This window comes from Chenopodium quinoa, unplaced genomic scaffold (assembly GCF_001683475.1).
Source record: "Chenopodium quinoa cultivar QQ74 unplaced genomic scaffold, ASM168347v1, whole genome shotgun sequence".
In the NCBI taxonomy this organism is placed as follows: Eukaryota; Viridiplantae; Streptophyta; class Magnoliopsida; order Caryophyllales; family Amaranthaceae; genus Chenopodium; species Chenopodium quinoa.
This window is the reverse complement of record NW_018743977.1, coordinates 1,264,528-1,281,165: the sequence shown is the minus strand read 5'-3', so window position 1 is coordinate 1,281,165 and position 16,638 is coordinate 1,264,528. Positions and strand designations below refer to the sequence as shown.

Below are 16,638 nucleotides of genomic sequence, written 5' to 3'. Positions count from 1 at the left end.
AAGGGTTAAATGTCACATTTGTTAATTTTTATACCAATTTTTCATTGTTTGTTAGCTTTTATACCAATTTGTCGCCGGTGTTAATTTTTATATCAATATGTCATCAAGGTGCTAACATTATACCAATGTGGTCAATTATACTAAAACTGTAACACCCTAGAAATTCCTTTTCTTTAAAATACCCATTTTGCCTTTTTAAAATACGAAAAAGGAAAATCTAAGACATTACCGCCACCATGAAGACAACTAAGGCAAATATCAAAGACTCACACACAGTCAACTTGAAAACCATTTAAAAACAAATCAACTTGAAAAAGTCAAACCAAACGAAAGTAAAAGTCAAACTAAGTCAAACAAAGTCAACCTACAACTTGGAACCATTGTAAGCCCTTAAAACCCAATCAATATTTAAAACCTTAGCTTTAGTTTCATGATCATGATAAAATAAATAATATTTAAAGCAAATAAAACACATCATATTCCTACGAGAACTAAGCATGATTCGTTCTTCACTCATGCCCCTTCATGAATATGCTTCATCACCTGAAAAGCTTCTCTCTACTTGTCCCCACTACACACCATTAGAAATGGGTCGTCGTAGGGCCAAGGTAAAGACAAGGCCGAACAAACATACAAACACAAAATCAGCAAAGCTGAGTACATAAGCGTAATAAAACATACTAACATGCTTTCATCCTAACATCACACAACTTACCGTGTTGCACCTGTTTACAAGGATACAAAACATTCAACACCTAACTAGACCAATACCAATGTTCATTTAATTTTGGTTACACATCGAACGAGTTTCCAACCAAATCTCTGCATCAAATAAATTGAGGTAAACTACATCGGGAGCTAATCGGGTAGGCAAATGTCACATAAAGTGACTGGACGTCCTGCGCATATAAAGGAAAATACAACGTCTTATACTCCCAGTAGAAGTCATGGTTAAATATAAAACTCCATAACTCCCCCCCATATGCTCGTACTCAAGGTATATACGTTCCAAGAGTTTTGATGTGTAATCTCTTTCACTTTACGTTGCTTACATATTATTATACTTGGTGATGACTCTCAAACCATAGCACAATCAAACATTATAATTCATTCAAGCAATTAAACATACCAATTTAATTCTTAAATAATTAGAGACCATATAAATTTAACAGTTGAACCCTTTTTAATCTACCTCAGTGTCAAAGACACCTTAAACGTATAATGCGCCGCAATATCCCTCGATGTTAGAAACACCTTAAGTGCATATAAGCACCGCAATATAATTTATTCCTGTGTACTAAGACACTTAAATAGCTCAATTCCCGTGCTTAAAACATCAATAAAAATTATATGAACCATAATAAAATTCCCTTTTCATATTCCAAACCAAATTAAACATTTAGTTTAATTGAATATGCTCTCTAACATGCCAATAATAAAAGTGTGGTTTATAACCAACATGCTAACATAATTAATTCCAATCATCAATTCATCATAAATAATTCATACATCACAAATCATTCACCAACATCGATCCAATCAACAAATTCCAACCATCACCTATCATGATACTACTTAGAATTAATTAAACAAGCCTAGCATGCCTCTACATATCCACATAATTACTAAGTACGCGAACGTACCTTGAATATGATCTCAAAATCGCCACGACTAAATAAAATTACTCACTTGAAAGTCTCCTACAAACCAAAATTATAAAGAAGTATTAATACCTCTTCCACACAAATTTCCAGCAATATATACTCTCTTTAAATCACTCATAAACCCTCTAAAATAATCTGTAATTTAATTTAAAACCCTTACTTTTATTCCCAATTAATGGGTAATTAAAAAGCCTTTCAAGAAACATAATTATAGCTTGTATATAAAAATTCAAGCATTATTAAAACTTATAAAATTGATGTAATTTAGTTTAAAAACATTAATTTCAATAGTTTTAATCAACCACAATCAAATTCCAGCAATATACATTAATTTAGAAACCTAGGGTTTTCAATTTGGGACTTTTTAATTCAAAACCAAATTTGAAAATTAATATACAAAATACTTATTATTAAACATCCTAAAATCATCACAAAAACAGTTAGATCTAGGGTAGATTTAATTAAAAATAAAAAGAAAATATATATATTTTTTTTGTTCGGCCATAAACAGCACCGACACCACAGCCGGCTGCTGCCGCGCCTGCTGGTGGTGCCGCTGCTGTCACTGGCGCCTGCTGGCGGCTGCGGCGGTGGTCCGGCGGCGTGTGGTGGTGGTGTGTGGTGATTGAAAATAAAATAAAAATAAATAAATAAAGGCGAAGGGGAAAAATTAAGGGGAAAAGATGATAAGAGGAGAGAAAGAGTTTACCTTTGGGTGCACTCCACCTTAGGCATATGATTGGTATTTATACCCTCTCTCAATATCCCTCCTAATTAAAATTCCTTTACTACCCTTAATGATCCCTTTCCTAGTCAAACTAGTATTTTGACTTTCCTTAAATACCATTAACTTTAAAAATTATCTTTTTATAAAATAATATGCTCCAATATATTTAGATCATATAATAAAATATTTTCAAGATTATTAAATAATTAAAAATAAACTTTTTAATTAAAATAATTCTTTTTAGATTAATAAAACGATAAATAATTCATTTCGAATTATTTAAATACTTTAAGAAATACTTATTTAAATTAAAATACGTATAAAAATACGGGGTGTTACAAAAACTACGGTACTAAATGCAAGTAACATTTTGCCTAATTGCAGAATAAATTAAAATGTTAAAATATTTATATTCCATATTTACCCTTGTTTTAATTTAAACCCTTTCCACTTTATTATTTACCATCTAATTTGCAAACATATTTAACTTATCTAACCTTTTCATATATAATTTTATACAGATTCATAGACAATGATATATCGCACTACGGCCAATTTTTTAAGGTAGGTATATTATTGCTATAGTTTTTTATTCCGGTAAAATCTAATTTATGGCTGAACAATTGAACAAATCAAATTTCCAACTTATATGGGACACTTACCAGTCTTCCATTAAAATCACCATGAATGGTTGTATAAAAAGGGGTTGGGGACAATTGCTGACGGTTATTATCGAGTGTTCATGAAGGGTACCATGATAATTTTTCAGGGGCTAATATAGTCTACTAGGTCATATTTTCGGGGCCTAATACAAGATACCAGGTCATATTTTCGGGGCCTAATACTAGGTATTGGATCAGATTTTCGGGGCCTAATACAGGGTATCAGATTAGATTTTCGGGGCTTAATACAAGGTACCGGATTAGATTTCTGGAGCCTAATACAAGGTATAGGATCAAATTTCTAGGCCCTAATACAAGATACCATATCAGATTTCCGGGGCCTCATACATGGTACCGGATTAGATTTTGGGGCTTAACACAAGGTACTATCATTTCGTATTTCAGGGGCCTGACAATAGCTTCCAGATTTAATTTCCGAAGTATCATTTTTAGATTCTATTTTATGTACTTGTTTTATAAATTTCTTATCGTTAAACAATTTTTTGAATAGTTTTCCTTGAAAATTAAGAGAACTTCATGGGAATAGGAGAGGTAGATTTAGAGAATTGTTGGGTTGATTTTGGGGAAAACGTTATTGAAAGTGAATAGTATAAATATTGTATGTGAGGTGAAATGGAATATTGGGATTTTAAAGTTATATAAGGGTGTTTTAGTCTTTAATTATTTTTATATTAATAATAAATTTCTGCATTTAGGTTATTTTGTACTGCATTTAGTACTTATCACTGTCTTAAAAGTTTATATGTAGATATTTACCAAAATTAAATAAATTAAGGGTGCATTAAGAGATACCACTTGTCACTATGTCATGCATTTATTTTAGTATATATCTCAATCAAGTATCACATCAATGTTGAAAAATAAAGTGTCGCAGCAAAAGACAATATTTTTTATGTGTATTATTTACTCAAATATTAATTTATGATTTTGGTAGTTGTCGAACATAAATATTATTTTATAATCATATTCAATACTCCGTATTTTCTTAATAAATATTTTGACATAAAACTCGAATTATAGTGTATATAAAATTTGTTTAGATGAATTAGAAACAAATTTAAAATGATGTTTTAAATTAGTTAACACAAAGTATTGAATTGAAAGCCTCACCCGACAATTGGTGAGACACTAAAATAATCATCGGTTAAGTTAGCAAAGTTAAAAACCATTGTTGGTACAACCAGTGTGAGGTCGTCGATTGTACAACATTCTAGATTAGTCCATATTAGTTGCTATCAATCATTTCGAAATGGTTTTCACTCAGTGTGACGCCGTTTTCAATAACCGTCAGGTTGCAATAACTAAATTCTTCACGCTTTCTCGATACAACAACTACTAGCTCTTCAAATTTCTGGAAAATTGATCGCCGATAAATTTCATCAATTACAAATCAAAATAAAATCTTGGAGAGAAAAAATAAAAAAGTGTAAAAATTTACCTTAAAATGATGACAATTATATGGCGATGATAATATTCTTGATTTGATCGATGTACTAGAATAGGGCTTTATTTTTCTTAAGTTCTTCATTAATGGAGGAGGAAATTAATGTAATTATTTATATAGAAAAGAAAAAAAAGTGTTGCAGAAAAACAAAACACAAATTTATTTTTAATTTTATAAATAGTGAATAATGATAGGTTCTTATTAGTTAATATGTTTAATTAGGAATAATATTATAGTATAATAATATTATAAAAAATATTCTTCTTGTTGGCTGTTTTAGTTATTTATATGGATTATTTATTAATATATTTACATTTTAGCAATTACTAATTATCAATAATAAATTATTTCAATGACCTTATTATTGGTCATTTTAGATAGATAAACACCTATCAACTAATAAGAGGTTTACCAAACACTTTTATACAATCAGCTAATATAATCAGTTAATACAATCCGCTAGTCAAAATTAGCTTTTAAGTTTTCAATTTTTAACCAAACACAGCCAATAAAGAATGAGATATGAGAGATAAGATAGTAAATTGCGTTTACCAAAATTCTTAAACTGTATCCTTTTCGTATAATAAGATTTTAGCTATGTAACCCCTTATCATTTCTATATAATTTTCAATTACACCTTTTCTTAATACGGAGTACATACTTTCAGAAATTAGCCAAGAGGCTATCATTCCAAGATTAAATTCCAAGATTAAACAAGCAGAGCTATGGAAATTGGAAAACAAATTGACCATGTTTACTCCTAATTTGTTAATTGTTATTATGAGTAAGATTAGTATGTATGACAAATTGACAATTGACAAAAGTTGATCTCATGATACGAATATTTATGACCTGACTGATGTCCAAGGGACCAAGATGGTGCCATAAATGGTACCAAGTACTATGTGCTTAACTTGTGGTTTAAACTTCAAAGTATGGTCGTTTTTAAGCACAGCTCTAACGTTGGCCTGTTCATATTTTGTGGCTAACTCATACTCCGTATTTGGCTTTACCCACAAATTAAATATTGGCTTGGTTGATAACTTGATGCCATGCATGTTGCTGATTTTGTAGTTTGTTGAGTTGTTAATTTGTCCTAGTAACTAATATAACCCTTTTTTTTAAAGGTAGGTAAGATGAATTGGTAAAGGGCTGAAAGCATAAAACTCTTCACGGGTCAACCCATAAATATGGTAGAGTTACATTAATTTGAATAATCTGACCAAACAATATTGTGCTTGAGCCTCTAGGACTTTAGGTTGATATTTGAATATTAATCGTTTATAAGGAATAATTTAATTTAATTGATATAGTTTCGGTTTTATTATTGTGTTTATTAGATATACTATCAAAAGCATTTTCATTAATTTTCACAATTATTATTATCAATATACATTAATATACCCTTATTTTTATCATTTCTAGATACTTTCGATTCATATTTGGTACCTCACCCGAATGGCAAAATGTATCAGTCAATAAATACAAATACGCATGAGGTATTTATATTAGTATTTGTATTTATCGACTGATACATTTTGCCATTCGGGTGAGGTACCAAATATGAATCGAAAGTATCTAGAAATGATAAAAATAAGGGTATATTAATGTATATTGATAATAATAATTGTGAAAATTAATGAAAATGCTTTTGGTGAGGAACTAAATATGAATCGTTTAGAAAAAGAGGGATCCTAATTAGAGATATAAAAAATACTAGTGTCCATGTACTAATGCCACTCCCATTGCTAAGTCCACAACAAGGGCTGGTCTACGCGGTTTTGTGAGCAGTTAGTTTGTTACATCGTCTTTAATCTTTATTAATTCATGCATCCATCGTTACAAAACATTATTCTTAATTAAACATTATTGGGTAGTCTTTCTATAAATTAATCAAGCTATATGACTTTCCACTTTTTTCATAGTCGTGCACAAATGCACAATGCACATTCATCGTGCTATAATGTAGTAAAATAATATTATGCATTATCAAATTTCTCAGTTCATACCCTATACATAAGATTCTCCACCACACATATATAACCAAGCTGGTCAAATTATGACTTATGTAATACTATAAAGTAATGTAATTGTGTAATATTATATCACTATTAAAAAACAGAGGGAGTATTTTATTTTGGAACAATTTAAAATACTAAATTAAGTTGCCACTTTTAATGATTATATAAGATTGTAAGAAGTAATTATAGAGGAAGACAAAATGTAGGTACTAGGTAAGATGTAAGAACTGAGGAACGCAACGAAACAGTGTAATTAGCCGAAAATGTAGTGAGCCTAATACTTTTGGCAACCCAGCTGTGAAACTCAATTTACAACTATCAAATTAACACCAAAAATTATGGGTCAATTATAACACGTAAAGAATTAAGTTTGAATATTATGTCTAATTGAGTAATCGTGTATGTATAATTGTATAAACATGGTCCAATCATTGACCAGATTTGAGGGAAGAAAAAGGCAGAAAGCATAGTTATGTTGATGATTGAAATGCCTTAAGTTCCACTGAAAAAGGTGAAAAGTCCCACCTAACTCACTTTCATACAAGATTCCTTATTTGCTCAAAATTGCAACAATTATTTTCACATGTCCAAATCTTCATGCAGTAAAATGCACTACTTTCTTTGTACTAATATTTCTACATCACATAGCCAATCAAAATGTTAGTACATGATCAATGGTACGAAAGAAGGCAACATGTACATATCTATTCATAACCAAGTAAACCAACCAAGAAAATACTTTGTATTTTTTTATACCAATATGACAATAATAATACTACACCGTAATGATTAGAGGCATATAAATTTACACGGAGTATTCATAATAAAGAATGGGTAAAATTATTGAAGATAATCTCATATAAGTGTCAATGCTGAACCATTAAATGAAAATATAGTTCTGGCTTAGTAAAATGCATTACATAGGAATGTATGTATCATACTTTATGTATCACTACGCAAAATCGTGCAGTAGAATGTAAGTGTCCTATCGACCAACAAAATATGATGTTTGAACAATTTGAACAAGATGATATGCCTGATAATCCTAAGCGAAAAGTTCTGATGTGAAGCCACTTTTAACTCGCTAATTGAAACTTGTCCAGTTCTTCAGGGCTTCACAGTGTCAGTTGTATGATGAATCTAGCCATTAATTAGAAAGAACTACAAGGAGCTTCTCTTTCTCGATTGACTTCTTTGCTCGTTCTTCCACGAACTCTTAGCAGCTTCTGCAGAAGCACCATTTGAATCCCCTTCACCTTCTTTAGGCTTAGAGAAGAAAGGATCCCACTCGTGATATCCAACTTCTCTTTGGCCTTCGTCTAGAAGGGCATATTTCCAACTGTTTTCCTCGATAAAGTTATCATACTCTGTCCTGCCTTGAATGATGTTCTTTCTCAACCTTGTAACCTTGTTTATAACTGCCTGCACAGATACGTCGAAGGCATCTGAAAGGGTCTCTAACTTGGAGCGAGGATCAGCATATATCAAACTGGGTATGAGCTTGATAACTGCCTCTCTCATTATCTCCACCTGTTGAGGAGGTATTTGCCGTAGTGTTTCCTCAATGCTGAGATTCTTCTTACGAACATCATTCTCGGAAATGAACACAGAATAACTTGAGAAATTCTTAGGGAGATGCCATGTATATTGGGTGTATGCTGATCCAGGATGGAAAAACACAGGTATACAACCTGCCAACATTGAGTCAAAAGCTGATCTCCGAGTATATGAATCCCCTTGAGGTTGTAGACAGAATAGAGAACTCTGAAACATCTTCATAATGCTACTTGGAGAATGACACTTGCTCTCTCCAAAATCACATTCCAAAAGCTTGCACGCCTTTGTGCTCCTGCATTGATCAATTAGCTGACCTCTAATTGATTTCGGATTCCCAGGTCTAGGCGCCCCAGCAAAAGAGAAGAGATATTTTCTGTTTAGCTTCCTCATCCGATCTTGCCAATCAAACACATCAGCATCCTTTGCAGGATGGAAGTAGGTAGGATATGGTATAGCAAAGTCATTTGCATTCCAAGGGCTAGATTCTACCACCAACATAGACATGTTCTTAGCTGCAGGCAAAAATAGAAGCTTGCTACCCCAGTCATTTTCATCTTCCGATAATCGTCTGAAGTCCCAAGTGATTCTTCCTGCAACTAGAAAATGATCCCTTCCATCCATTATTTTCCACTCTGGCCTTTTCATCAGCCAATCAACCAATTCCAGTGAAGCAGCATCCCTCCTCGAAATATTATAGCCCCAAAGATACCGGGCAATATCAAACCCAGCATAAAAGGGCACAAATATCGCTGCAGCAATTGAAGAATCCTTCGTAATGCAATCATACTGCTTCATCCGATTATTGAAGATCACATCCACCGCAAACTGATTCGTTGCATACCACCCAGTTTCCGAGAACACCCCCTCTATATTCTCAAGTGGAGGACCAAGACCAGCATTGGTGGTATACTTGCACATATTAGTCCAAAGACTCAAGCTCCTACACTCCTTAAGCATATCATCATTGAACTTCGGGGGAAGATCATGAACATAAATGTACCTCCCACCACAAGGATCACTCGTATTCTCAGCCGTCATCAATGCACTCATAAACGGAAACTCTGGAGGAGATTCAACCTTAGGGACTACCTCATCCTTAGGACTAGGATCACTAGTCTTCGATCCTACATCTATTTTACGATTTCCCATAGACGAAACCTCCTCACGCTCAACCTCAACCTCATCATTACCCCCCTCATTTTCACCACCATTGCCACTCACCTCAGAGGGCTCAGACTCATCCGGTAATGACACCTTGGAGGGATCATCAATCACCTCATTCTCATTACCATCACTGGTTGACTTTACAACATTACTCGAAACCGGAACATGGGTAGGTTCAATAGGTACAGGATGAAACGATTCGATTCTAATCGGATTTGATTGCAATGAATTTGACTCATTCACAGTACTACCTCCTAAAACAACAAAATGAAAATACAACAACAAACTCCAAAACAACACACACAATGAACTCAACACACAAAGCCTTTTACTATGATTCTTTACATTCCCTTTCTCCATTTGATACGGAAATGATCCAACCGTCCAACGCCGTCTCATCACACACCCCAACACCACCTTTCACCACCAGATCCCAATCCCAAAACCCTAACTTCCCCTTTAATCAATTTACTAACACAATCCATAAAGCAACAATAAACCACTAAAATTCACCACCCAATCATCAAAACCCAGATGGGATTTCTTCACAATCAGCATAAAATTGATTCACACACTCAAAAATAGTACAAATTTGAGCAAATCAAGCAGAAATTAAACAAATTAATCACAATTTTTCAAAGGGTATCTTGAAAATTTGAAATATTTACACCATCAATGCGAGAACTTGATCAAATTCAAGCAATCAAGATGATATATAGTAAGCAGATTGAAGATAAGAGAAGAGAGAGAAAAACTTACAAATGTTCATGCAATGAAGTAAATGAAGAAGATATAAAAGTAGTAGAAAAGTAAATGAAGAAGAAAATTCCAGAAATGGCGGAGGAGAGAGAGAGAGAGAGAGAAAGAGAAAGAGGGAAGAAAATGGGAGAAGAGGCAGTGGAGAAGAGAGTATAAATATGGCGGAAGGGCGGCTCACGTTAGATTTGTGCGCCGTATGAGATGGGAATTTGTCGGTAGCCGGTGTATTCGTGGACACGTGGCAACTGACGTCAGCTATGTTGCTAATTAAGTTAATAAAACCAGTATTTTCACCGTATAGTCAAATTTTTTATTTATTCATCATATACCCTGAAAAATTTCAGATTCACCATATACTCTTGAGTTAAATACCCGTAATGACAATAAGATGGGTGAAATTTGGTTAACTATGCATCGAAACCACCTTAGATCTCTCCCCTCATCCCCGACACCACTCCTCTCCTTTCTCCAACCCCCGAAACCACTCTAAATCTCCATAATTATATCCGTATGATTGATTTTAAGGATGAGAAAACGAAATTTGGGGTGATTTTGGGGGTGAGTTAAAGGAATGTGGGTGGTTTTGGGCGTAGGGGAATGTATTTAGGGTGGTTTCGAATCATAATTAACCCTAATGACTAACGAAGTTAACAATCATTAGTTATCAAGAGTATATGGTGTATTTTTGTGAAAACTTGGGGATATATGATGAATTTAAAAAAGAATTGACTTATTCTTATTACTGTTATGATTAAAATCAAATCAAACTAAGTAGGATGATCGATTCATATTACTACAAAGTTATAAAGATCATAAGTCTGATAAGAGAATTACTTTGAGTCCAACCAAAACTTAAAAGATTTAGATAAAATTTTACCTTACGAAATTCATCAGTTGAGACGGTTATTAAGAGAATATACAGCTTTAGTCTTACATTTGCAATCGTTCACACGAAATTAAGGGTGGTAGCTAGTATTGTAATAATCTTCTAACACGAAGTATTAAGAATATATGTATGTATTTCAAGTGAGAACTAATAAGTGAACGAGAATTACCGTAAATAAGTGAACATTAACCATTAGGTGAATAGCTTAGCTTAGAATGCATCATAAGTGGTAAGTCTAGATTGTATCGGTAACGAAGGGGGGCATGATCCACAACCTAAGGAGCACTCACTAATTACTAGATTAGCATATTTTAATCAAAATCTAACCCTTAATGCATTTTCTTGTTTTGAGAGCTAGCTACCAGATTTGCATTTTGAGAGCTAGCTGGCCTCAAAAGTTGAAATTATTATGAGATGATTCAAAATTTGGGATAATATAATGACTAAATGAGTACATTAGATTTAGGATTAATTCTATCAATTCTTCCTAAGATATAATTAGTGAGTTAAACAATTTTCCTTTGACAAAAATTATTTAAAAACAACATAACCTTGCATGCAAATAAGTGTCGGCGCGTTTGTCTTAGATCTCAAAAGATAACGTAAGTAGTAATTTTGTTTGCTTCCATTAAAGAATGATGTACAAGCTGTAGCCTTATTCACAATGTTGGAATCTACTCCGAAATACTACAATACTACTGTTTCGGGGTTTTTTGATGTGTCCTGCGGGAGAGTTACAATTCCAAGAATGCCCTTCGACGCCTGTGCCTGCAAAATCACGAAGACTCCTGGGGGTAGGAGCTCCGCCTCCGACGATCAAGTTAGTAAAGATACGGGAGGTAGAATGCACGTAATGTTGAAGTTACTTCTCGCGTAATGGGAGAATTCCGCAATTAATATTGCTCGGGGTAGGTGTTTGTCTTTATGAGGAGTATTCAATGTAAGCAATAGATGTTCCCCCCCCCATTAATGAGGGTCCTTCCACTATTTATAGTGGGGAAGGGATGGTTTCCCTTTTAGGGTTTAGAGGACACGTGTCAGCAGAGGATTGGAGCCCTGCTGACCAACGGCTGGATGCCACGTGTCACTAGGCCATTGGGCCACGTGTTTAGGGTATTTTTACCCCAAACATTTGCCCCTCACTGGTGCTGACGTGGCAGGGTGCCACGTGGCGCCGGTGAAAGGTTTTTTTTTTTTTTTTTTTTTTCAACTCTTCAGATTCTTTTTGAAGGATGGAAAAGCAGAAGGCGAAGAGTCACGACTCTTCACCTTCTGGGACAAATCCTATAAATAGGAGAAGATGTCCCCCGAGCTCTCATTTACAAACTTTGCCAAATTTCTGAAAATTTGAGAGCAGCCGGCAATTTGAGAGTTGAGAGCATTCGGAGTTTGAGATTCGTTGAGAGCCACCGGTCTACAGACCGTCTGGGTCGTTGTAAGCTAGCCAAAGGTTTTCGAGAGGGTAATCAGAGAAACCCAGCCGGATTTTGAACCGCCTGCGTCTTCGCAAGCATCCCAAAGAATTTCCAGATTTTCTTCTAGGTACCGTCTCTATTCTTTCTAGCTTTTTCATGCATTTCCGTTTGAGTCTTTTACTCGCATTTTTGTTCATTGGTCCCATAAGTAGATGGACCCCTTATACCCATACCCGGAACCTAGCTGTGAACTCAGCCGGTTTATTAGTACGGCTGAGTCTAGAACTGGGTCTGCCGCCTCTGTTCTTTGGGACAACCCTTTTTCAACACCCATATCGACCGACTCTGTGTCTGTGCAGGACACAATGGCCAGAATCCGGTCTACTGCCAGAGATCCCAACTACAGAAGTGGGAGCTCAGATGAGCAGCCGCCTGAGGTCCCAGCTTCAGGCGGTGAAGTAGAGCAAGGAGAGGTAGAGCAGAGAGGCTCACCCGGGGGCGCTCCTAGCACCCCGGGTGATAGCATTTTAAACGAAGAGACTGCTCCCCTCCAGGAGACCAGAGAGCAGGTAGGCTCTGATAAGGAGGTCTCCAACTCCCCAGCCGGCTCTGATGCCGGTCACGTTCAAAGTAGCAGTAGCAGCTACTTAACCGAATCTGAGGATAGCGAGGAGGCGGAGAGGCCTTCTTGGGATAATAGGAACGATCCTCTCATGATCGTCGTCTCCTCTAAGGACCGCGAGCTCATGCGGGCTGCGCTGCCAGATTTTATCAAACGGCGGCCGCTGGGGGGTGACTATACAATAAAAATCCCGGCTGCTCTGGGAACAATATGGTGGGAGGATGGACAACCGAACGCGAACGCTTGGTTCGGGTGCTACGAGGCGGCCTTCTTGGCCGGAGTCCGCTTCCCTCTCCACGACACAATAAAAGCCATACTTAGGGGGTATGGCCTAGGTCTCTGGCAATTAACCCCCAACTCATGGGTAAATATTTTAGGGTATATCGCCGCCTGCGAGATGCAGGGCCTCAACCCCGGCTGGGAGGCGTTTGCCCACATGCATTACTTGAGTAGGAGCCCAGGCGGCTGGAGAGCCTGGTATACCTTGACCACCCAGCCCAAATACCTTATGACCTTGGACAAGCCATCCAAATGGTCGGACTGGAAGCACCGGTTCTACTTGGTTAAGGCCCCAACTACGGCAGAGAACAGAGAATTCCGGATATACAACCGGAAACCAGAACTCTTGGGGACCAAGTGTTGCCTGCCCCCTGTCCCGGAGGATGATAGAGAGACCATCCTTGACTCCGGGTTTTTTGAGTTAGTTCCTGACACCCTCTCATTCGGAGAGATAGTAAGGGTACCTAGAAACTGGGTGCCCAAACATGAATTTTTTAGGGACGAATGCTTCTTGTCCGCTTGTGGTCTAAGCAGCATGTTTAAAAAACGTATGTATTCGGAACTCAGCCGGTTTCTTTCGAACCGGATGCTTTTATTTCCTTGCTTGTTTATTATTCTAACCGTGTGCCTTCCTCTGCAGAAGAAGCCAAGGAAATGCTGCCCACCGAGAAGACACCGGCTAGGTCGGCTGCCGACATCCGGAAAGCCAATCTCGAGAAAAAACTTGCTGCCCAGGCGGCGAGGAAGGTATAACCGTCTGATCCTTCTCGTTTATTTCAATCCTTTTATCCCATAACTTATATTTTTCTCGTTTACAGGACGGGAAGCAGATGCCCCGGTCCCTTCAAAAACAGGTCAGGCCTCCGCCGACCCAACAAGAGTCTGCATCCAAGGTGCAGAAGACAGCCGACCGGCAAACTACCGGCGGCAAATCAATAAAGGTCCCAGGCGGGCCTGGATCTGCGGATGTGCTTTCTGCCATCCCATTGAGGACCGCAACCGGTCCCTCTGAAGGCCGTTCGGGCCGCCAAGGTAACTTCGACCTTACACTGCTTGACCTGCCCATGCGGGTCAAGTCTTATTCACAGTCTCGATCGCAGCCGGGGGATTCTCCAATCAGCCGGCAATCTATAGGCAGAGCATATGCGAGTTTCTCACCGTCTGTTTCTGGTGCAGATAATTCTCCCCGCTGGCCGGACGGAGCACAATATGTCCGGGCCATGCTGAAAGCCGTCCCCAGGGACGAGAAGGAGGCGATCCCTGGGATCAACTCCTTTAATGCCGACCGGGTGCTGGTCGACCTGGCCGACGTATGCTCCAACAACCATGCGGTAATTTTCTTGACGTGCATTTTTAAATATGCAGTATTAACCGGTTGTATTTTTGCAGGCTATGCTGCGCGTAGAGGGGCTCAAACGAGCTTATACCCGCAAGTCTGAAGAGGTAAGGAGAAGCAAACGGGCTGTTGATGACGCCCATAATGTTGCTGACTACTCTTTGTACATGCATGGCTTAGAATCTAAATCTATACGCATGGAACAGGCGGAGAAGACCAAGGCCCTCCAACAGCAGATTGATCAACTGAAAAACCAAGTTGACCAACTGCAGGCGTCCCTGGATGATGCCAATAAAAAGTTGGAGGAACAGAAAGAGCCCCTCCAACGGCTGAGCAAGGCGGAGACTGAAAATGGCCGCCTTGCCAAAGAGAATGAGCGCCTGCGCAAAGAGGCGGCTGCTGCCAATGAGAACTTCAAGGCCACCTTGGAGGCGGAGCAGGACAGGCTCATTGAGGAGAATGAGCTTGATTGTGCAAACCGGATGCGACGGGCGTTTTCCCTCATCCACCCGGAGGCGGACTTCACCGTCTGGGAACTCGCCTTCAAATATTCTGATCTTGCCATTCTGGCCGAGGAGGCGAATGAGCCGGGACCCGGACCCTATGACGCTTGGGTTGGGGAGGAGATTGCGCGACGGCAGGCGGAGGCTGCTGAAGAGGAAGTTGTTCCTGAAGCCGACGCAGCCGCTCACCCTGATCCAACCCAGAACCAACCGGAAGAGGACCGGGTCACTGTTCGCCTGGAGTAGCAACTACCTCCCGGCCTGCGCGCCTTGCATTATCTTGTAATAGCGCCGGATGAGATGGGCTAAGCTGTAATAATTTTTATTTTGAATATTAACATTTTCACCGGCTGAGCCGACTTTTGAATGCACTCTGTTTTTCACACTTGGCTTTTGAATGCTTTTTATGTTTCTGCACTTCAATACTAGAATTCTTGTTATTTTTTTTTTACATATTTCTGCGAGGATAACCAAAAGAACCCCGCCGGTAACACTACCGCTTGGGTCTTCGCAAACAGCAAAGAAATTTGCAAGGGTTGCCAAGAGGACCCCACCGGTAACACTGCCGTCTGGGTCTTCGCAAACTAGGCGAAGAAATTTGCAAGGGTTGCCAAGAGGACCCCACCGGTAACACTGCCGTCTGGGTCTCCGCAAACTAGGCGAAGAAATTTTCTAGGGTTGCCAAGAAGACCCCACCGGTAACACTGCCGTCTGGGTCTTCGCAAACTAGGCGAAGAAATTCCGACCCAAAACCAAACCGGATGGCGTCTGGGTAATTGCCCCTGGATAGCGGTCTGGGCCTTTGCAAGCCAGGCGGCTATCCATATGATATAGCTCGAATATACACTAAGTGCCAACATTAGATTCGGGAGCCAGTCGGTTTATACTGAATTACTGGTCGGGACTTCGCAAAAGAATCACGCCAGATTAGGATGTCCATTCACCGGTTGGGCTTTTGCAAGCATACCCCTGAATGAATTATGGCCTAGACCAAATGTTTTTAGGCCTGCTTTTAGAGAGTCAGGCGGCGGTATTGAGTACCGGCTGAATTTTGGAATCAGCCTTTAGTGGTACTTCCAAAAAGTGAGCCGGCTGCAAGTTTGGGGTTGCTAGCCTGCCCTTTTTTGGTGCGAAGGATCGTCAGGCGGATTTGTCCGCCTGTGTGATCGCTTAGAACAATTTACCACCCAAATGGGAGATGTTCTCTTCGATGAATTCACCCGTATGGGCGTCACCGGATGAAAAAATTAGTTACTGGTGCCGCTTGTGGTAGGCACAAGACATGGCGGCTGTATACAAAATTGAATATAATTCTCAAATCATTTGAAAATTTACAAAAGATGTACAATATTTAGTAGTAGTATTTTTTGAGGTTATCTACATTCCAAGTTCTAGGCAACTTTCTTCCGTCTGGAGTTTCCAGGCGGTAAGTGCCGTCTCGTACTTCTTCAAAGATCCGGTAGGGTCCCTCCCAATTTGGGGTTAATTTGCCTTGTTCATTGGCCCTACCGGTTGCCTCCATCTTGCGAAGCACAAAATCTCCTTCTTTCAAAGGTCTTTTACGAACCCGCTTGTTGT

General features: G+C 38.3%; 2 protein-coding genes across 2 annotated transcripts; one reads left to right on the top strand and one right to left on the bottom strand.

Moving 5' to 3' along the window:
• Positions 1 to 7,379: 7,379 nt before the first annotated feature.
• Positions 7,380 to 10,141, bottom strand: LOC110689701 (xyloglucan galactosyltransferase MUR3-like). The gene has a single exon (XM_021866480.1). The coding sequence runs from the start codon at positions 9,657 to 9,659 to the stop codon at positions 7,701 to 7,703; it is 1,959 nt and encodes a 652-aa protein (XP_021722172.1). The 5' UTR covers positions 9,660 to 10,141; the 3' UTR covers positions 7,380 to 7,700.
• A 4,357-nt stretch (positions 10,142 to 14,498) lies between these two features.
• On the top strand, positions 14,499 to 15,306 carry LOC110689855 (tropomyosin-like). The gene is made up of 2 exons (XM_021866688.1): positions 14,499 to 14,531; positions 14,611 to 15,306. Exon 2 carries the CDS (start codon positions 14,614 to 14,616, stop codon positions 15,304 to 15,306), a length of 693 nt encoding a protein of 230 aa, XP_021722380.1. The 5' UTR covers positions 14,499 to 14,531; positions 14,611 to 14,613.
• The last annotated feature ends 1,332 nt before the right edge of the window (positions 15,307 to 16,638 follow it).